Here is a 20,020-nt window from a genome sequence, read left to right as displayed (position 1 = left end):
GACTGCGTGGACAGCCAGACCTGTGACCGGGTGGCCGTGGGGATGAGGAAGGGGAGGGGCTGAGGGCCGTGGAGACCCTGAGATGGACGTGCCCCTTCCTGCCCCGGGAGAGGAGAGGCTGAGGCTCAGGCAGGATCTAAAAGGACTTTATTTTCTGGCACAAGGAGGCACACTAGAGTCCCCCCACTTCCCTCAAGGTCTCATGGCTGGTAGTCCTGCTGAGAGGAGAAAAACCCCACCCCACCCTGCACCCAGCTGTCCTTGGTGATCCTGACGCTCCGGCGGGTGCAGGCTACACGTCATCCTCGGACACCAGGCAGTAGAAGTCCGTGCGGGCACTGTAGTTGCGGGAGCCGAGGTCCGAGACATCCACCTCGCTGCCCCGGCCCTCTCCGAGGGCGACCCCACTGGCATGGGGTGGAGCTAATGGCTCCCCAAAGATAGGCCCTCGGACACCTGGGAAGAGGGTACCACCGGGCCTGAGGCTGGGCTGTCCACAGCCTGACTTCTGCTAGGACCCATGAATGAGGGTCACTCCCTGCTCACCCTCCTGCATAGTGGCATCTGAGGTCCTGGAGGTTCCCAGGCAGGCCTCGGGTCCGCGTGCCTCCGGGAAAGAGGCAGTGAGGGTGTGCTGGGGGTCAAGCCCACCTATGGGCTGCAGGGAGGAAGTCCCCGCCACCTGGACCCCTTTCTGGGCTCCTCAGCCCCGTGCACCCCCTCCGCCCCAGGCCAAGCTTCTCAGGGTCGGGGTGGGACCAGGTGGGCGTACCCAGGTCCCCCTCGGGGTCGGGGTCCAGCTCCAGGTGCAGGGTGCGACCCTCGGGTGGGTGGCCTTGCACGATCAGCATGGGGTCCTTGTCACCCTGCAGCCGGGTCTGGGGGTCTCCCTCCATGGCTCTGTGCCGCACCTTCCGTGGCAGTGCCAGCTGCAGCTCTTTCCAAAACTCTGAAGAAGGCGCCTGGGGGCCAGGACTGGGCTGTTAGCCTGGTCGCCTTGGCCCCAAAGGGCACACCTGGAGGCATGCGTTCACCCGGCTCCAGGGGCCTCAAAAGAGGCCCCTCTTCTGGGCAGCAGCCCACAGAACCCTCACCCCCACGGGGTCCCATCCACAAGTCCCCGCACCACAGAGCTGCCCACGGAGGAGCCCCTCCTTGGCGCCCGGTACCACCACCCCCATTAGGGCGCCCCTCCCCTCGCCCCTCTCCGCACCACGGAGCCGGGCTTCCAGAGCAGCAGGGTCACCAGGTGGCGGTGCTGGCGCAGCAGGCGGAGCGCGGGGTGCACGGGGTCGCGCTTCTGGCCCTCGAAGGTGATGAATATGGGCCTGCGCGTGAGCTCCAGTAGCCGGCACAAGCCCTCCCTGCGCGGGCGGGACCGTCAGGGAGGGGACGAGGCGGGGGCCCACCCCACCCTGCGCGGGACCCACCGGAAGCTGTGGCTGCACCAGGCCCGGCCCAGGAATGCTTCCGACAGCACCACGATGAGACGTCGACAGCGGCTCAGGTTCACCAGGAGATCGGCCGAGGGCTCTGCGAAAACCAGGCGTCGGCGGGGCCGAGGAAGGGCGGGGCCCGGAGGGAGATGGGGCGGGGCCCCGGGGGGCGGGCCCGGGCCCAGAACGGGGCGGGGCCACAGAGAGCCGGCCCCGTCTCGGACGGGGGCGGGGCCCGGAGATGGGGCGGGGCCACGGAGGGCGGGCCCGGTCCCGGGACGAGGGTGGTACCATGGGGGGGCGGTCCTGAGCCCAGAATGGGGCGGGGCCACAGAGAGCCGGCCCCGTCTCGGACGGGGGCGGGGCCCGGAGATGGGGCGGGGCCACGGAGGGCGGGCCCGGTCCCGGGACGAGGGTGGTACCATGGGGGGGCGGTCCTGAGCCCAGAATGGGGCGGGGCCGCGTAGGGCGGGCCCGGTCCCGGAACGGGGGCGGTACTATGGGAGGGCGGGGCCCGGGCCCAGAACGGGGCGGGGCCATGGGAGGGCGGGCAAGGTCTCCGGACTGGAGCGAGGCCACCAGGCTGGGCCCGCGGTACCCGCGCGTGGCAGGAGGTCGCGGTCATCCAGGAAGAGCTTGTAGCCCCGACGCCGCTCTAGCTGTGGCTTCAGGATGAAGTTCACGAACTTCCGGTCCTCGGGGCTGTCGCTGTAGGAGACGTAGGCGTCGTAGAGTTTCCCGTCTGCGGACGGCAAAGGGTCAGCGCCCAGCTTTCCAGGCCCGGGCCCGCTACCCTGGCCGCCGCCCCCGCCCATTCCGGGTCCTCTAACCCCTCCCCACGAGCTTGGGGGGACCAGGCATGCCTACCTGGCAGATCCCGCACGCACGCCCGCAACGCCGCCTCCAGCTCTGGATGCTGGCCGCCTATCTGGCTTCTGCCGACCCCAGCCCTCTGCCCTCTTTCCTGGACTGCGTGCTCAAGAGCCCCTGAGGGACCTCCAGGGTCCCCCCTCCACACTTACCGGGGCAACCCGCCCACCCAAAACTGAGCCTAGGGAGGTCTCATAGCTGATTCATTCTCTTCGTCCATCCTGGCCCCACGCACCGTTCATCTCCAGCTCCCCGTAGGCGTCTTGGTACCAGAGCAGCACATTCAGTCGACACTTCACATAGAGCAGGGCCGCCAGGAGCAGGGCCAGCAGGACCAGGAGTGAGGCCAGCACTGCGGCCAGGTGGCCAGCTGGGCCTGGGACAGAGCTGCAGTCTGAACCCCTGCCACCCCCACCCGGCATTTTCCAAGCCTCAAGGCTCCCCAGCGCCCCCCCTCTCCCCCCCCCCCCCCCCCCCCCCCCCCCCCCCGCCGCCAGGCCTCCCACCTTCCACCCAGTGTACTCCCACTTACCAGCTCTCCAAAGAGTGAAGGAGGAGGAGCTGACATTCCGGATGGAGCAGGTGAAGACCCCATAGTCCTCAGCACTGGTCAGGTTGACCCCCAGAACACTGGACACAAGCACCTCTGATGAGTTGGCCTTGATCCTGGGGAGACCAGGCCCAACCCTCTTACCTGGGGCCTGAGAGCATCAGTGGATGTCCCTGGATCCCACCTGTCGGACTCACCCACGGAGGATGCAGGTGTGGGCTTCCTGAGTAGCCCTTGAGCCAAAAGCTAAGAGAAGGGGCCAAAACCTGGTGGGGGTGTGGATCTGTCTGGGGCAGTCACGTGATCTTGGGTCTGGGTTTTGGGGGGTCAGTGCCTAATTCAGGCCATAGGACTGTGCTAGCACCGTTGGCCCTGGGCTGTCTACAAGGGGCTATCTGTCCCTGCAGTCACTGACCCTTGGTCTGTGTCAGAAGTGGCACTCTGCCCGTGTCCAGGTGGTTATAGACCAGGGTATAGGTGGCCACGGGTATAACCAGGGTAGTCACCTGACCCTGAACACCCCAGTCTCTTACCGGGAGTCTTCATGGAGGCCACAGTGGCTTCCATTGCCCAGCGGCAGCCCATCTTTCAGCCACTGGACTGAGGGCAGGGGACAGTGGGGCCCAGAGACCACCCAGGCCGTGCAGTTCAGGGAGACCGCACTGCCCAGGGCAGGCTCCAGGGCCTGGTTTCCAGACGGGGAGAGGAAGTTGGGGGCCGTGTCACAGACACCTGCAGAGAGAGGACCCAGTGATTAGCCATGCCTGGAATGCTGGGCTCCCACCAACCACAGATGGTCTGTGGGCCAGGAAGAAAACAAGACGGTCAGTGCCATGGGATGCTTGGTGGCCTCACCATGTCCATGCACAGGTCCCACAGGGGACAGGGCCTGGCAGGGTCTTGGGTGTTCTGCCTGCCTTCGATGTGGCTGCTCTGTCCTCAGAGGACATTGGAAGGCAGGGGCCAGAGTCATAGCTGAGCTGACCCACCCCAGCTCAGGGGGCCCACCTGACTGCCCATCCACCCGGGACATGAGCCCAGCTCCCACACTTTCTGTGTGCGCCTGTTGCCGGCAACTGCGACTCCCGCCCAGGTGAACGGCCAGGCACTGCACCCCTCCCCCGGCCCCTCTGCTGGGGGAGCTACGACAAATGTGAACACTAGGGGCTTGGGGGGGCACAGGTGCTGAGCGTGCCACTCCTTCCACCTGGGATGGCAGCATGGGATTCCAGGACCTTCCTCTGTTGGCCACGAGCAAGCTTTCCCACCTCCCTGAGACCTACGCTTTCTGATCTTTAAATCAGGGCGAAGAGTCCCAGGGGACGTGAGAGGAGACCACCGTCATCTCGGTGGTGTGGTCTCTCGGTAGCCCACACGTACCCATCCTGCCCCCAGGGGCCCCCCACTAGCTGCCATTTCCAGTGTCTCTCGGCTTTACTGACTTCCACGACCATAGTCTAGAGGCTTTGGGAAGGAGAAGGCGCAGGGCCTGCCCTAACTGTGGGGTCAGGACCTTGGGCTACGTGGGAGGGGTGAGTAGAGGCCTTTGTACCCCTGGCCGGAGGCCAGACAACATCACAGCACGGAGCCAGCCCGAGGGACAGGGGGTGGGAGTGGGGTCCGTGCCTGTCCCTCTCTGACCCGTCTACCTGCCATGGTCTGGCCGGGGCCTTCTCGGGGCAGGCCGGGCGCTGGTGCCACCCCCCCCCGGCTCCTCAGGGCTCCTTGGCTGAGCAGACTGGTCCCCCGGGGCTCTCTGCCTCTGTGGCCGGTCAGTCAGGACACCAGGAGGGGTCAGAGGCTGCTGCCATCCCAAAGGAGAAAGTTAAACAAGAACAGGATGAGTTAACATGTAACCTCGCACCAGTTGCCTGGAGGGTGCCGGGCACACCAGCACAGCATCATGTGTGGCACCTCATGCTGGAGTGGGCACGGCCCGGGGGGCTCGGGGAGCCCTCAGACTTACCTTCGCCTGCTCCGGTGTCACCGCGATGGCTCAGGGAGGGCCCCCTGGCACCCCTCATAGCGTGGCACGTGGCTGTGTCCCCACCATTCCCCGGGATAGGGACGCCACAGACAAGGAGGACTGGGGTGCAGACCTCGCTTCACCCAGGCCCTGAGCGCCGAGGGTCACATGCAACCTGCCTGCCACCACGGGGTGGGTGTGGGCTGCTGGACTCGGAGCCATACTCCCAGCCGTAGCGTTTTGTCCTGGACATGTCCCGTGTGCACGCGTGTGTGGGGACAGGGCACCTGAGCTGAGCCAGGCCACAGTCCTCAAGGCAGGAGGGAGGGGGCCTGGCTGGACTGAGTCTGCTCCGGAAGGCCTTGTGGGTCCCCCCTCCTTCCGGGTCCCACACCCGTGTCCCCCCCCCCCCCGCCCCGTTTGTCATGTCCAAAACCAAAGACCTTTGTCCACATTGTCTAGTTCTCCAAGGGAGGCCCCCACCCCACCACGGGTGACCCTCCTCTCCTCTGTGGGGCTGGGACCATCCGAACCCAGACTGGGAGCAGCTGCAGGTACCTCCTGACACAAAAAGCCCTAGGGCGACGTGGGCTGAAAGGAGGGGCCAAACCCCCCAGCGCAGGAGCCAGAGGCCGGGGGCCACCTCCTCGAAGCCCCAGCTGATGCAGCAGGTATTTACTGAGACCTCACTCCACTCCTGCCTAGGGCTGTCCTCCCCACGCCTAGGGCCCCAAGTCTCTCAGCCTCCCCTGCATTCCTTCTGCGTGGGTGATGCCACCGTGGGCCTGGCCCAGCCTCCACACCCCCAGGAGCCCTGGGCTCGGCTGGCTCAATTTCCTCGGGGATTGCTGGAGCATCAGGCGGGGAACTGGTGAGGAGGTTCCTTCCCGAAGCCCTCTGGTGGGGGGCAGTCTCGGGAAGGTCCTTGAAGCAGAACCAGTCCACTGGGAGACTGTGGGAGACGGGGCAGCGCACACCCCCTCCCCGGGGTCCCCAGCTGGGCGGGTCCCAGGGAAACTCCTGCAGTAACACTTTCACCTTTCAAACTCGCAAGATCTTTTCCCCCCCGGGGAGGCAGTCTCCCGCCCTCCTGGAAGGTCAGGCCAAACTGCGCAACCTCCCCCTGCGCACCCTCCCCTGCATAGTCTGTTTTGCACACCACGTGCACACACAGCCCCCTCCCCATGCACACCTGCACTACATGCACCCCCCCCCCCCCCGCACCTCCAGCACTCTTGTGGCCACACACACGGCACACACGTACTTGCAACGGCTCCCACAGGGCGCATGGCCTCGAGCATCTGTACAAACCCCACACCGCCCGCTGCATCTCACACCTGCCCTTGCCACCCATGGCGCGCACACAGCCGCCCGTCGCCCCCTGCTCTTACAGGCACACACAGGCTACACGTGCTGCGGGGCCTCCCCTCGGCCGGGCCCGACTCTGAGGACCGGCCTCAGGTCAGAATGGTGTCCGAGGGCAGGGACACAGGCCCAGGCGGAGCGGCAGGGCTGTCGGGGGAGCACACGAAGTCACCTGGTTCCGGCTCTCTCCTCCTGGGGGGGGATGGCGGTCGTCGAGGTCATTGACGCTTGCTTGGGAGCAAACTGTGTGCTCAGCTGGGCCCCGGGTCCGGCCCGCAGCACCGCGGCCCCAGAGCACATCGCCGAGCACAGTGAGGACCTGCCTTTTGTTTGTGTGTGTGTGTTAATCGGAACTTTCCCTGCAGCTTCCTGGCTTTACAGTCACATCCTCTCCTGACCCCAAACCCCACCCAGGCAGGCGCGCAGTTGGTGGTTCTCGCCCCTGCCCCGCCTGCTCTACTTCTTCCTGTTCGCTCGGAGTCAAGCGGCTCCTTCCTCCGGGGCCCACCCCAGCCCACCGAGGCGGTGTACTTCCCGAGGCCAAGCCTGGGCGATGGAGAGGAGGCTGCGGAGAGGCCGGGGCCCCGGGTGACGTGAGGGGGTCCTAGGGAGACCCCCCCAGTCAGGGTCGTCCCGCACACAGTCGCATAGGGTCACCGCTTCCCAGACACAGCCTACAGAGTGACGCTCGGGGTGGTGAGAGCCTCCAATGTGCATCTGGCCTGTGACCTGCTGGGTGAGGGGAGCCCTGTGGATATTCCTGCCAGTAATGGGGCCTTGAGCAGAGCTTTTGGGCTCCCTCCCGGTCCACTTCCCCCGTACAGTGCCCAGGCAGGGGCTGTGGTATCACACGGACCTTAGTTTCAGGCCGGGACGGGAAGGCAGTCCCCCCTTTTCCAGATAAGGAAACAAGAAAAGGCCTCAAGAGAGGTTCCTGGGCTCTGAGCCCAGCTGGGGGGGGGGGGGGGGGGAGGCGAGGCAGCTGGCATCCCCTTTTGTCACTTTCCCTCCCAGACTGACGTGGGACTCAGGGCCCAGAAATCGGTGGCTGGCATCACTACCCATAGAAACCGGGCGAGGGTCCCCTTCAGGCCCTGTCCCTGCTTTCACCTACCCGGAGCAGAGGCCCACCAGTGGGCCACCCTCAGTACTGGCTTTCATTTGTCCTTGCTCTGACCCTGCCCCAGCCCTGCTCACCCCCACCCCCACCCCATGGCTGGCAAGACCCCCAGCTGATGGTGCATCTAGGGCTCAGGGTCCCACAGAACTACCGGAAGACCTGCCCGCACCCTCTCCCCACCGAGCTGCAGCTTCCTGGATGCGCGCGGGTATTGCTACCAGCCCCTCCTGGAAGGTGCCTCAATGGGCCTGACGCCCAGAGGCGGATGGCGTAAGCACCCGGCATACAGTCGTCAGTGACCGGCCTAGGGGTACCCAGGGAGGACACAGAGAGCCCCAAGCAGCCTTGCTGCCTCTCCAAGTTCCTGCCAGACTTCCTGTTGCTCAGTGTGTGTCCCCGGTGCCACCATCTCACAGCCATGACGCCCCCCCCCTTCTTCCTCTAAACTACATCCTCCTCCCCAGGCTCACGCTCCAAGGTGAGCGCCCACAAGCCCCCGTCACCTCAGGCACCATCAAGAACCGCCCCTCCCCTCCCCTCCCCCCACCCCACCCCCACCCCCATCCCCAGGGGTTCCTAGAAAGCTCCGGGTCTTCTGCTTGTGCTCTGGCCCCCTCGGCGGCGGCGCAGGAAACGGCGGGGGAAGGGGGGGGCTATGGGGGGGGCGGCGATCCCACCCCTCCGCCGTCTGGTTTGCTGCTTAGGACCCCACGGTCTCGTTACATCTTCCGCTCAGCGGGCCTGCAACGCTCTGTGCGCCACGCGTTTTGCTGCGCCCCCCGACGTGTCTCCCGCAGGACAGAACTGCACACAAGGTCTCGGCCCCGCAGGCGAGGAGCTCTGTCCCGCTCCCCCGGGCCACACGCCCCGTTCTCCTCCGCTATACACCCCACCTCCGGCGCTCCGCCTTAGTCAGGGGCGATCCGGATTTAGCAGTCCCCCACCCTCTAGGCGCGGTGAGCACGCGGGTCGGGGTCGGGCACAGAGGGCGGGGACGCGGGTATCGCGATGGGAACGCGCACCGAGAGCCGAGGGCGGACTGGGGCGCGCACGAGGGGGCCGTGGATGGCGGGTCGGGCGCGCACGGCGGTGGCGCGGAGGGCGCGCAGGCCTAGCACGGCAGGTGGGGGCCACACACGGACGGCGGGAGCGCGCGCGTGACGGTAGCTCCGCCCGGCGGCCAGCGCCGCGCACGGCCCCAGCCGGCTCCTCGGTACGCCCCGGGGGCCCTGGGAGGCCTCGCGCCTGGGATCCGAGCGGCGGGCGGCGGCGAGGGTCCCCGCGCGCCTCCGCGTCCCACCTCCCTCCCCTGGGCAAAGGTCACGAGGAAGCCACTGCCCACGTCGGGCGGAGCGGGAAACGTGGCCCTTGCGGTTCCCCTCCCCCCCCCAACGCCCCCCCCCCCCCCCCCCCCCCCGCTCCGCCGCCAGGCCCACGGGGCCGGGACGCCGACAAACTCAGGCTTCCGGGCGACGGGGACAGCCGGCCCGACTCCGAGCCACTTCCTGCGGGACCGCGCCCGCCACGGCCCAGAGGCTCTTCGGGACAAGGGGCCCCCAAGCTCCGAGCCATTCCGGCTCCCAGGAGCCGGCGACCGCAACTCACCTCCGTGGGTCTGAGCCACTCACCTGCTGCCAAGACCTGGGGATCGCGCCGACCGCGGGGGCGGGGCAGCTCACCTGAGCCAGGTGCGCAGCGGCGACGATCCCGGCGGCGGCGGCAGGTGCAGCCCCGCCCAGCGGCCAGGGCCTGAGGGCGGACCCGAGAGTCCCCGTTGTGCGCCCAAGTCCGGCGCTTAAGACCGTCCTGCTCTCAGGCGCCGGGAAGCCTCGGAACTGCAGCCACGCAGCCTGGGGGCAGAGGGCGAACCGGCCCAACCAGCCGGCAGAGTCTTGGACCTGGGGGACTCCTCAGAGCTTCCACTGTCCCCCGGGGCACCGTTCTGGTTCTGCCCCTCCTCCCCAGCTCTTCCTCCGGGAAGCCTGCCCCTGACCCTCCCGCGCAGGGACGGTAGGATCTCAACACGGCGCTGCTCGCTTGGAAACCCACGGAAAACCAGAGGAGGACCAGGAGGCTACCACATTCCAGACTTTTCTCCATCTGGGAGAATTTCCCATCTAGCCCTGAGGACAGACACAATCCACAAGAGGCCCAGAATTGACATGAAAAAGTTTGTATTTTATTATAGAAAGTTCTTCAGGCTGAGGAGAGCCAGAGAGGTGGGGTCAGGGCCCCCTGACCAGCCAGAATTGGGGTGGGGTGGGGAGGGTAGGATATGGGTCCCACAAGTCAGAGAGAGGCTCAGGAGACTGGGCTGGTTTTCCTGTGTTCTGACCGCTGAGAAGCACCCCCCCCCACCCCAGTTCTGTGAGCGGCAGGAGTCACTCAGAGTTCAAGTCAGGGCTGTACCAAGCCTGAGCCCTAACACGTGAAACAGGCCTCCTAGACCACAGAGTGCTGCTCACCAACACCTCAAACGCACGCAGGCCCTCCAAGACCCCGCGTATACACCGGCCTCCCGGGACCCCACACGTAAGCGGTGGGTGGGTGGGGAGGTGGTGGTGGCTCTGAGTCCCAGCTCCGGGCACCGGTCTTCTTGGCCAGCTCTGGGTCTCCTACACATCTGTGCTCTTGCGGCTGGAGCTGGAGGCAGGACCGGGATTGTTGGGGATCAGGGCGAAGTGTTGGGGTTCAGGGTGAGGTCCTACCTCGGGCCTGGGGCCCGGCCCCACCCCCGCCTGGCCTCAGCCTCCCATACCATATCTTTTCCCGGAGTGTCCGGTACTTGTCTTCCAGAACCTTGTTCTTTACCGACTGGGGGACATCGGGCACGAACCAGGCGGCAATGAGCTTGATGCACAAGGCCACGTGCTGGGCGTGGGGGGACGGGACAAGGGCTGAGCAGGCATTTTAGGGGCTGGGGGCCAGGGAGAAGGGCTGGAGAGAGCCGCCTCCGTTGTGGGGCCCCTCCCCCGGTTCTGGCCCACCTCAAACAGGATAAGGAAGACCAGGCGGATGGCCAGCAGGACCCAGAACTGCTCGGATAAGTTGTAGTCCTGAGCGTTGCGATAGTCCCGGTACCTGGCAGGGGGAAGCACCTGAGGTCAGGGGGCCGAGGGCAGGAATTCAGAGGTTGCTCATGGGGGCTGGGGGAATCCAGACCTGCACTCAGTCACGTTCTCTGAGCCCTCTATCCGGATGGGGTCCTGGAAGTCCTTGGTGTGGAACACGGACAGACTGTGGTTGATGTAACCCGTGAGGCAGCTGGGGGAGGGAGAGAAGGGCAGAGGCAGGTGTGGGCTGCAGAGCGTGGCCTCTTCTGGCTTCCAGGGTGCTTTCCTGGAGCTAATCCCTGTGTGGTGGGGGCTGTCAGGGTGGAGCACAGCACGGAACCCCCTTCATTTCTCTGCGTGGGAGAGGGGCCTCTGGGGGTGACTGAAGGGACTCAGAGGGCCCCCCCCCCCCGCCTTCCGTGGCAAAAACCGAGGGGAGCCTTCCGGAGGGAGACCCCTGCAAACCCCATCTGTAGGAGCAGCGGTCCCCTGTTCGGCCCTCTTCTGTGGAGCAGACCCCAGAGGATCTGACTTTTGGGAGGGAGTCATTCTGGTGGTGGCTGCTCAGAAAACAGCTCCTGCTGGGACCTTAATTCCCCCATGGGGGTTCCTAGCAGATTGTCATGGGAGGGCAGGACCCCCCTCAGGCCCAGATTCATGACAACCACAGACACATCAAGCCCTTCCCCTGCGCTCCCCTAGGGCTGGGCTGTGGTTGGGCCAGTTTTCCCAGGCGTCTCTGGACAGTTTGAGGCTCCCCTGGCGCCCCCTTACTCGACTGCAGGGTCGGCCCCCTTTCGGCACGGGCCATAGTGGTACTTGTACACCACTCGGGGGATGAACTCTGATGTGAAGGCGATGACCATTCCGTTGGCAATGACCGCCAGCACGCCGATGGTCTCCAGCACCTGCAGCCAGGTCCCTGGGCCACAGCAGTGGGGTGAAGCAGTCTGCTTCCTCAAACCCTGATCCTCTGGCACTGCCCGCCCCACCTCCACCCATGGTCCCCCAAGGCTGGGAGCTTGGATGGTCATGGGGCCTTGTCACCTCTGCCCATGCCTCTGTTCAATGGGCAGCATTCACTGACGAGGAAAACCTGGGCCGTGGCGGACATAGACCAGGAGGGGCTCAGATCCCCCCTGGCCCCCATCTTCTGCCTGAACCCCTCAGCTGCCCCAAGCTTGCCCCACTCCCGGGTCAGAACACCTTAACCTGGGCCCTAGAGTGGGGCCTCTCCCCCCCGACCTCTCCCTCTGCCCACACCCAGCACCCAGTCCCCTCTGCTCTTCCCTGATACCTGGCCATCTCGGCAAGGGCAGTCTGGGTGACGGAGGCCACCTCTTAGTCCCTGCCCCCAGCTGCTGGACCCCTCCCTCCCTCAGCTCCGGGCTCTCAGAGCCCAGCTCCTCTGCCTGCCCGCCCGCCCCCCCCCCAAGTTGGATCCTCCTCTGGGAGGGAGGCAGGGGCCTGCGGGTGCACACCAGCCCTGCCTCTTCCCGGGGCCTGAGCACCACTCTCCAAGGCCAGCTCTCAGCCTAGGCAGAACCTGGGGAAGGGCTGGGGGGAGGGGGCTTATCTTGGGATCATTTCGAGGGCACCACCTGGTCCCAGCACCCCTCGCCACCCCGCCCCCGGCTGGAGTGCCCGTGCTCCTCGCCACCGAGTCGGGCCCCTGACCGATGTCCTTGGCCTTGCGGGGCACCAGGCGCCGCTGCAGCCTGACCATCTTGATGGCGTCCAGGCGGATCTCCACGAGGTTGCTGAAGAGCGCCAGCAGCGGGGCGAGCGGGAAGGCCGCCACGAAGATGGTCGTGAAGCCGTACTGGATCACTGGGGGGTGTGGAGATGTCCCCTTGTGCCGTGGGGCAGCCACCCGCCAGAACGCCCGCCCCCAGTGCCCGCCCCCTCGGCCAGTCCCCCAGTACCTGCCCCTGAGACTCGCGTTCAGGCCCCCAACTCCACCCACGTACTCATCTCCATGAACTCGTCAAACAGGCTGAAGGTGTTGACTGGGTTGAGGAGGTAGTTGCGCCGCCAGTCCCTGAGCTCAGGGTCCTCGGATGCGTGGCCCAGCTTGACCCGTATTAGGCGACACTTGTGGGCCAGCCACCTGGGGGTGATGAGAACAAGTGGGGAACAGGGAGGGGAACTGGGGGCTGAGGACCCTTTGGGACTGCTGGCTCTGGGAGATGTGGAGATGGGGGGGCTCCCTGGGGTGGGGGGGAAGCGGGAGGGCCCTAGGGAAGGAGGGAGGTCCTCACGGGCCCAGGTACTCCATGCAGTTGCTGAGTGTTTGTTTCAGACCCATGATAATGGCCATCTGCAGGAACAGGTCCATCATGCAGCCACTGAGATGGCACTGTGGGGGGATGGGGGGGTCAGGGGGTCAGGGGTGGGGAGTGGGAGATCAGGGGTGGGGATGGGAGGTCAGGTATGGGGAGGCAGGGCTGTGGGGGATGGGAGGTCAGGGGTGGAGAGGTCAGGGGTGGGGATGGGAGGTCAGGTATGGGGAGGCAGGGCTGTGGGGGGGGGGGTGCTCAGGGACAGCATGACAAAGTGTACCGGACAGACTGACCTCCTCCAGCCTCCACAGCCCCGCCAGGCGCACAGACTTCCCGGGGTGACCATTGATCCTAGGAAGGACAGTTAGGCTAGAGGAGGGGCAGACCTTGCTTCTGACTGGGTGGGGGTGGGGGACCTGCCCACATCCAGACACATCCCTCCACACGCACTCGCACACACACACAAGCAGCCCGGCCATCCCAGGCGCAGACAGGTTCTTGACAAGACCTGTTAGGAGTGGCCTGTTTCTCCCCATTGAAACCGTGCACATAGGATTACTTTGTGCTTAAAATCACCTCCTTTCCCTTACATGATAAAAAAAATACAAACTGCATTAAACCAAAAATCAGGTTCCTGGCCAACGGTCAGGAAGACAGAGTCTCACTTCTAGGGGGCTGGACCACTGCATACTGAGACCCCCATACTGTCTCTCCCCCACTGAGCTCCCAGCAACACTGACAAGCTTCCTTCTGCCACCAGGCAGGATGCAGGGACTGACAGAGCAAAAGCCCCTCGCGGGAGAGATGTGGCCCAGAGCAAAGCCACTGGCACGCGCCTTTCTCACTGATGGACGGGGGCCAAGAACATCTAAGGAGGACATCTAAGGAGGCCGCTAACATCCAAATCGGAGACCATTAGGGAAAGAGTAAAAGAAACGTGGAAAGCATAGAAGGAATCGCAGAGCAGAAGGGGAAAAAAGAGGAAGCTCCTCAGACAAGAAAAGCCATGGGGTCAGGGGGCATGAGAAGGAGGCTGTGAAGGAACTGTCCAAAGGAGGGCCCTGAGGGGAAGTGCGTGTACAGAAGTAAAACATTCAATCAAAGGGTTGGGAAACAGTGCCGAGAAGAACTCCCAGAAGCTGGAGCAAAAACGGGAGGAAAAAAAGCAAAAGCAATTAGGCGGTCCATTCAGAAGGTCCCATTTCCAAACAAAAGGAATGGCGTCTGTGTCCAAAGACACAAGATGCATGAAAGCCACTCGCGACTGAAGGACCCGAGGCTCCGGGACCTGCAAGTGCCTGGTCATTTCTGTCCACTTGACTGAGGTCGATTCTACAGGCCAAGCCTGCTGTGGTTGCCCACTCGGCAAAGACCCCTCAGGGAGCTGCGGTCCCGTAAGAGAGACTGCAAGCAAAGAGAGCGTGGGGCCAGAGGGAAAGTGGGGAATGTGGGGGGACCAGGGCTCTGGGCGCAGGAGGGACGGCGTGGACAAGCGGGCGGTAAGGCCGGCGTGCCGCCGGGGCATCTGAGGGGGAACGAGAGGCAGCCGGACCCGTGAGTCTGGACTTCAGGGAGAGCTCTGTGCTGGAGACAGGAACGTGGGCCTCACTGATGTGTCTAGATGACGTCAGGTCATGAGGACAGATACCGGGGCGTTGGCATGTTTAGAGGTCGGGAGAAGAGGAGAAGTGGGCATCCAGGGAAGGGCCGGCAGGCCTGGGGAGGGGAGAGGCAAGAGCAGGGAGGCCCAGACATCGGGCGCACTGCTGAGAGCACTCCTGGAAAGGAATAGGGCAGGATACTTGTGTGGAGGTGGAGATGATCCTGGACAGAGATCGCCGTGGACGAGGCAGAGGAGAGAGGCGAACCGCTCAAGCCCGTCCAGTGAAAACACCCACCGAGACAGTCTGCTGAGAGATTTCAGAAGCCAGCGTAGCCGAGGTTAGAGCAGGGAGAGGTCTGCCTCCAGCAGTAGGGGCCTCCGATTTCCTACGGACCCTTCCTCAGGAAGCCTGGGAAACCTGGGGTCCCACACGGCAGACCACAAGGGGCTCCTGGACCCAGCGTGAGCACACACGGCCGCAAGGGGAGGGGCAGGCCCCTAAGCGGGGGCATCTCCAGGGACGGCCCAGGTCTAGGCACCGCCTGATGTCTTTGAACGTACTTGGGGGACTCGGCGTGGTTTGGGTTGGTTTTGTAAGTTCTGCTGGAGTTTGGAACTAACTGGCAATATGTTTGTGTCTTGTTAGCTATTTAAACACACAGAACAGGTGAAGCAATTATTTTTTTCAGGAGAGACCAAAAAGTGTATGTTGGTTGAACCGAAAACATGTCCATTTTGCCAGAAGGAGAGGGAATGGGGGGTGCATGTGTGTTACACGGGATGCAGCTTTATGAAGCTCAAACATTGGAGATGAGCCAAACGTCCACCGGCTGAACTGAGAAAACAAATTCCAGCACGTTCCACAAAATAGCGCTCATAGCGTGGTTTTAAAAATGAGGCCTCAGCATCCATGCGGATGTGGGAGGTGCCCATGGTAAGTTTTCAGCGTAAAGAGAAGATAGGATTATTTACAGGAGAGAGCAGTGTATGTCAACAGGTGTATATGCGTGGGTACTTCAATGTGTAAAAAGTTCTGGAAAGACCCACCGAACGGTTACAGGGTCACCTCGAGGGCAGGGAGCAGAGAGCCGGGGGTTCACCGTGGGCTCTTGTACGTGTTTTCGCATTGGGCTCCAACTGCTCTGAGCACAAACTGTTTTAAAAATTAAGATGAGCAGGTATTTCCTTTAAAGGGGAAAGAGTTGAAGGCCGGCGGTGGGAGGGGCCGCCCCTACCTGCCCAGGATGAAGGCGATGTAGACGAGGGAGGAGAAGTGGGCAAAGAACTGCAGAGTGAAGAACTTGACGGTGAACTTGCTCTCCCGCTCTGAGAATGTCCTGGGCTTCTCTAGAATGAGACGGAGGCTGTCCCTCTCCCGTCCCCAACCTGTCCCTCTCCCGACAACTCAGAGACACCGCCAGCCCTCACCTGTCTGCCAGCTGTGAGAGGCGGCGGAGACACAGAGGATCCAGGGACCCAGGCTCCCAGCCCTGAAGGGTCCTGTCCCTCCCCCGCGCACCCCTCCCCCCAAGGCCAGAGAGGCGCCGGACGCCTCCTCTCTCACCAAAGTCACAGAGCTTGAGGGCCACACGCTTGTTGACCTGCAGGATGGGAGACCAGACGGCTCACTTGGGGCCTCGGTGGAGACCCCCGCCCCGCCCTCCCTCTGTCCGCCCCCCCTCCAGCCACCTTGGTCATGATGAGGATGGCCACGTAGTGGACCAGGGCCCCGGTCACCACCACGGCCGTGGTCACCTGCTCTTCCTGGAAGAGCAGGGCGGAGTTGAAGAGGGCGGCGGCCAGGACGCGGTAGACCACCAGGACGTGGGCCATGCCGATCATGAGGCAGATCTGCGGGGAGGGTCCTCAGGAGGGCTGTCGCCGGCCCAGGTCTCCAGCCCCCCGGCAGGCCCCCCAGGAGTACCATCAAGAGACACAGAGTGAGGATGGCCGTGCTTCTCAGGTAGGAGTGCTGGTGTGGCCGGAGCTTGTAATCAGGGCAGTTAATGAGCTCAAGTGCCATTTCCTCCTGTGGAGGGAACGCACCACTCAGTCGGGGGACGGCCTGCCACACAGGGACACCCGCGTCCCATGCACTGTGGGGGCCGCACGGGGCACTGGAAAGAGCCCTGCACGGCCGGCCGCTCACCTGGTCCTCGTCCCACCCATACAGGTCCCAGTGCAGGACCACTCGGGCTCGTTGCCGCTTCCAGATCTCCAGGAACACCGTGGCTGAGTGGGGGGGGGGGAAGAGGGGGCAGGGCTGGGGTGGTGGCAGGGGGCGGGGAGTGGCCCCGGGGCTCAGGCCGCCCCCCCCACCTCCCTCCCAGCACCCCAGCGACTCACCCCACAGAGCCATGAAGATGGCAAAGAGCACGGTGCCCTCGTTGTCGAAGAGGTGAGTGAGCTGGGGAGAGCGGCAGCCAGGCTGGGGACAGCCTTCTGTGGCCTGCCGCCCCCCACCCCACGGCCCTGCAGGGGCAGACCCTCCGCCCTGCTCATGGGAGAGGATGGCCGGAGGGGACCCCCGGGTGGGGGGGAGCAGAGCCCCCCGGAGCCGCAAACCTTGGCAAACACGCAGGTGTCCGAGAGCCGTTGGTACTTGCGGCCGTGGTCCCCGCGAGGACACAGCAGGATGTCGTCCGCCTCACAGATCTCCTTGCTGAGGGCGCAGGGACGGGCTGGTGGCGGCTCTCCCCTGACTCGGGGAGGAGGGGTCCCCGAGGGGCCCTGTCCCCCCCCCCCCCGCCCCAGGCCTCCCATCCCCACCTGATCTGACTGGCGTTGAACAGGGAGAAGCCGCTCAGGAAGATGACGAGGCCGGCCACCGCAGCGGGCACCAGCATGTACGTGTACCAGCCCAGCCAGGCGAAGTACAGGGCCACCTTCTCGCCAAAGTAGTCCCTGTGGGGAGGCTGCCCCATCAGGCCGCCCCTCCCCACCCCCGGATGTGACCCCACAGGCCAGTGCCGGGGTCCAGGTGGCACATGGGGAGACCAGACTGCTGTGTCCCACCCAGGAGCACAGACTCATCTGTTTGCCGTGGCCACGGGTGTGTCTGTGCCTGTGGGGACACAGGTGTGTCTGGGGATCTTGGGTGTGTAGGCGGGCACATGCATGTGTCTGTGGGGCCACGGGTGTGTCTGTGGGGACGCAGGTGATTTGTCTGAGGCAGTGTCACCTGATGTCATCAATCGGCTGCTTGTTGACCATGTTTCTCCACTGGGCCCATTTCTTCTTCAGGTCGTCCTCCCCCTGGGCACAGGTGACAGACAGCGAGGGCTCCCTGCCTCCGGTCCCGCCCTCAGGCCTTCTCCCAGCCCGGGCCCACCCCTCACCTTGTGCAGGGCGAATCTGGTCTCAAAGACCCCATTCTTCACCAAATCCTCTAACGTGTCTGGAGGTCACAGGGAGTGTCAGGTCAGAGGGGTGAGGGGGGACCCTGCCCTGCTCTCCCCACATCGACACCGCTCCCGGGGCAGGGGTGGGGCGCCGCACAGGCCACCTGCCCACCCCATCCTTACCACCAGCTGCTGTCTTGCTGTTCAGTACAAAGTTGACAATTCGGATTCTGGAACACAAGAGCTCCTCAGGGGACCCCATCCTCTGTCCGGCCAGGTCCCAGGCCCCTCTGTGTCCCCAGTGGAGCCTCCAGCCTGCCTGCCTTGATTGCCTGACCGGAGCCCAGAATCTAAGACTCACCTGGGAGCCCGACCCCCACCTCTTAAGTCCTCCTGTGGCCTGTGCCCCACGGCTCCAGGATGGGGCTCTCTCAGGGCAGGCCCTCCCCTCCCAGGACCCCTCCCAGGGCTCAGGCCTGCACCGTTCCCTCCCAGATACTGGGCCTGGACCCCCCCCCCCGCCTCCAATCACACCTCCCACCTGGAGCCCCCGCACATTCAGAGCATACTCTACGCCTTTACGTGCACAAATCCCCCTCGCACCCCGTGAGCCATGTTGCATACAGGGAGACTGAGGCTCAGAGAGGCCTGTGCCAAGGCCAGGCAGGTGACAGAGGAGGGATATGGGGAGCGAGGGTAGAGTGGTGTGGAAGGTGGAGTCTCAGCAGGGGAAGGAGATGCTTGCAGAGAAGAGGCTGGGAGGCCTGGGAGGCTGAGGAGAGAGGTCCGGGGAGGGGCAGCTGGTCTGGAGAGGGGAGGTGGGGACCCGCATCCCAGGTCGGCGGGGATGGGGGAAGGGCTGGCTGGGAGGGTCCTCCCGGCCTGTCCAAATCCCGCCCTCCCTTCGGGGAACACACGTAACCTTCAGAACTCTCCTAGAAGCAAGAACTAAATTGTCCCTTATCACAGACAGACACGGACACCGAGTCACAGAGCCCGGCCCCTGGGACCTCTGACACGAGACCACGCCCGGAAGCCTGACCGGACCAGGGACACGGCGTTCTGGGCCAGCCTCTCACCTGGTGGTGGCTGGGATGGGGGCTGGCCTGGCAGGCTGCACTCTGGCGGCAGGACCCTCAGGCTCCATGAGGAGTGTGCGGTACAGATCAAAGATCCTGCTGTCGGCTCGGACCCCAAAGAACACCTTCTCGCGGTCCTCCATCATCTGGGGGGCGGGAGGGCGCTTGGGGACCTCCGCTCCACTTTGGAAACCATCCCCTTCGTCCTTTTTTGACACTGGCCTGTCCCTTCCACCTCAGGCACAAGGCCCCAGCCGTGTCTCCGGGCCCCCGGGACACACTTGTCCCCTGTGCCCCACACCAAGCCAGCGCTCAGCCAGCACACCTTGTAATGGAAGCCCTTTGTCCTGAGCTCCTCCAGGAACCGTCGCTGCTGGCAGGCCTGCCTGGGGTTTCTCTGGGTGCGGCGGTCAGCCACGAGGACGTAATCCCACTGCTCGGAGGCCTCGGTCTGGAGGTAGGAGGCGCGAGGCTGGGGCCGGCACAGGGCCCGGGGATGGGTGGGACCCATCTCCCCTCACCGGGGGACTCACCTCACTGGCGTTGATCTCCATCAGCGGGAAGCTGTCTCCTTCGGTCCCCACCAGGATCCGGAGGCTCTCCTCAGCCTGGGAGTAGAGGAGGGTGGGGCTCATTCCTGCGGGGAGAGCCCTCCCGGCCGGGGCGCCTCGGCACCGAGGGGACAGCACGGGGCAACACGTAAAGCAGGGGTGCAGGAAACGAGCGGACGAGGGGGAAGCTGCAAGCGGGGCTGGGACCACAAGGAGCAAGGATGGCTGGAGAGGCGTCGGGGCCTCCGGCAAAGGTCTGTTCAAAAACATAAGCAAACAGCTCCTCAAACCCTTGAGAAAAGACAAGCAGCAGAGAGGGGTTTCGCAGAAGAGGAAGACACGGGAACTCTAGACGGTCAGGGAAACACGGGTCAGGTCACCGGAGGCATCCCCTCTACCCACTGGGTTACGGGCGTGTCAGTGGCCCTTCCGCGTCAAACAGGTTCCCTGCGCACGAATTTGCGAAACAAAGCTGAACATCCTAGACTGTACAGCCGGGCCACCTACCCCTGAACGGGATGCTCCCGGTAGCATATTGCATACAGAAATTGTGGCGATAACCCGAGTTCCCACCAGCGGGTGGCTGGATGAAGTTATCCCGCACACGGTGGACAATCACGCAGCAGAGACGTGAACGGGCTGCGACACACGGAGCCCTGGGGACCAACGTGACAGGGCTCTGAGCTCAGTCAAAGTCGATGAGAAGCCCCAGAGGTACGTACTGCACGACGTCCAGACGGACGGATCATAAGTCAGGGGCAGAACCTCAAGGAGGAGGCGGACGAGTGCACAGCCCCCGGGGCC

The 20,020-nt window shown here is 64.4% G+C and overlaps 2 protein-coding genes and 1 long non-coding RNA gene across 5 annotated transcripts; 1 reads left to right on the top strand and 2 right to left on the bottom strand.

The window, feature by feature from the left end:
- Positions 1-131: 131 nt before the first annotated feature.
- SIGIRR (single Ig and TIR domain containing) lies at positions 132-6,593 on the bottom strand. 3 transcript variants are annotated; one of them, XM_042905935.1, is made up of 10 exons: positions 6,360-6,589; positions 4,506-4,660; positions 3,390-3,588; positions 2,839-2,972; positions 2,542-2,682; positions 2,035-2,178; positions 1,431-1,533; positions 1,214-1,364; positions 773-962; positions 132-456 (listed from the first exon to the last, which is right to left on the bottom strand). In XM_042905935.1, the coding sequence occupies exons 2-10, from the start codon at positions 4,510-4,512 to the stop codon at positions 293-295; spliced, it is 1,233 nt and encodes a 410-aa protein (XP_042761869.1). In that variant the 5' UTR covers positions 4,513-4,660; positions 6,360-6,589; the 3' UTR covers positions 132-292. The 3 variants fall into 3 exon arrangements, 2 of the variants coding, with proteins under 2 accessions (XP_042761869.1, XP_042761870.1); XM_042905936.1 differs by having other exon boundaries at positions 4,506-4,657; XR_006193802.1 differs by having other exon boundaries at positions 379-456; positions 547-962; positions 6,360-6,593.
- A 2,884-nt stretch (positions 6,594-9,477) lies between these two features.
- On the bottom strand, positions 9,478-19,330 carry ANO9 (anoctamin 9). Its single transcript, XM_042906770.1, has 23 exons — positions 19,199-19,330; positions 18,991-19,116; positions 18,666-18,811; positions 17,770-17,816; positions 17,584-17,642; positions 17,427-17,500; positions 17,015-17,149; positions 16,811-16,907; positions 16,592-16,652; positions 16,395-16,477; positions 16,170-16,274; positions 15,935-16,096; positions 15,810-15,846; positions 15,481-15,592; positions 12,936-12,993; positions 12,622-12,719; positions 12,331-12,470; positions 12,038-12,190; positions 11,135-11,282; positions 10,470-10,571; positions 10,295-10,388; positions 10,066-10,178; positions 9,478-9,950 (listed from the first exon to the last, which is right to left on the bottom strand). The coding sequence occupies exons 1-23, from the start codon at positions 19,298-19,300 to the stop codon at positions 9,923-9,925; spliced, it is 2,280 nt and encodes a 759-aa protein (XP_042762704.1). The 5' UTR covers positions 19,301-19,330; the 3' UTR covers positions 9,478-9,922.
- Positions 16,581-17,524, top strand: LOC122200968. Its single transcript, XR_006194020.1, has 3 exons — positions 16,581-16,643; positions 17,038-17,091; positions 17,489-17,524. It is a non-coding gene; the product is annotated as an uncharacterized LOC122200968 (long non-coding RNA).
- Positions 19,331-20,020: the final 690 nt, after the last annotated feature.

The sequence above is a fragment of the Panthera leo genome, chromosome D1 (assembly GCF_018350215.1).
Source record: "Panthera leo isolate Ple1 chromosome D1, P.leo_Ple1_pat1.1, whole genome shotgun sequence".
In the NCBI taxonomy this organism is placed as follows: domain Eukaryota; kingdom Metazoa; phylum Chordata; class Mammalia; order Carnivora; family Felidae; genus Panthera; species Panthera leo.
This window is presented reverse-complemented; position numbering and strand designations above follow the sequence as displayed.

Bases quoted from the DNA above. Each gene is read 5' to 3' on its own strand.
- SIGIRR (XM_042905935.1), bottom strand. The intron at 2,973-3,389 runs GTAAGAGACTGG...TGGTCTCCCCAG, and splicing joins GGCCTCCATGAAGACTCCCG to GATCAAGGCCAACTCATCAG. The intron at 2,179-2,541 runs GTGCGTGGGGCC...TGCCGTCCGCAG, and splicing joins CGGGGAGCTGGAGATGAACG to ACGGGAAACTCTACGACGCC.
- ANO9 (XM_042906770.1), bottom strand. From the start codon at position 19,300: ATGAGCCCCACCCTCCTCTACTCCCAGGCTGAGGAGAGCCTCCGGATC. The intron at 15,593-15,809 runs GTGAGAGAGGAG...GTCTCATTCTAG, and splicing joins CCTCAAGCTCTGTGACTTTG to AGAAGCCCAGGACATTCTCA. The intron at 12,191-12,330 runs GTACGTGGGTGG...CACACCCCCCAG, and splicing joins TGACGAGTTCATGGAGATGA to TGATCCAGTACGGCTTCACG.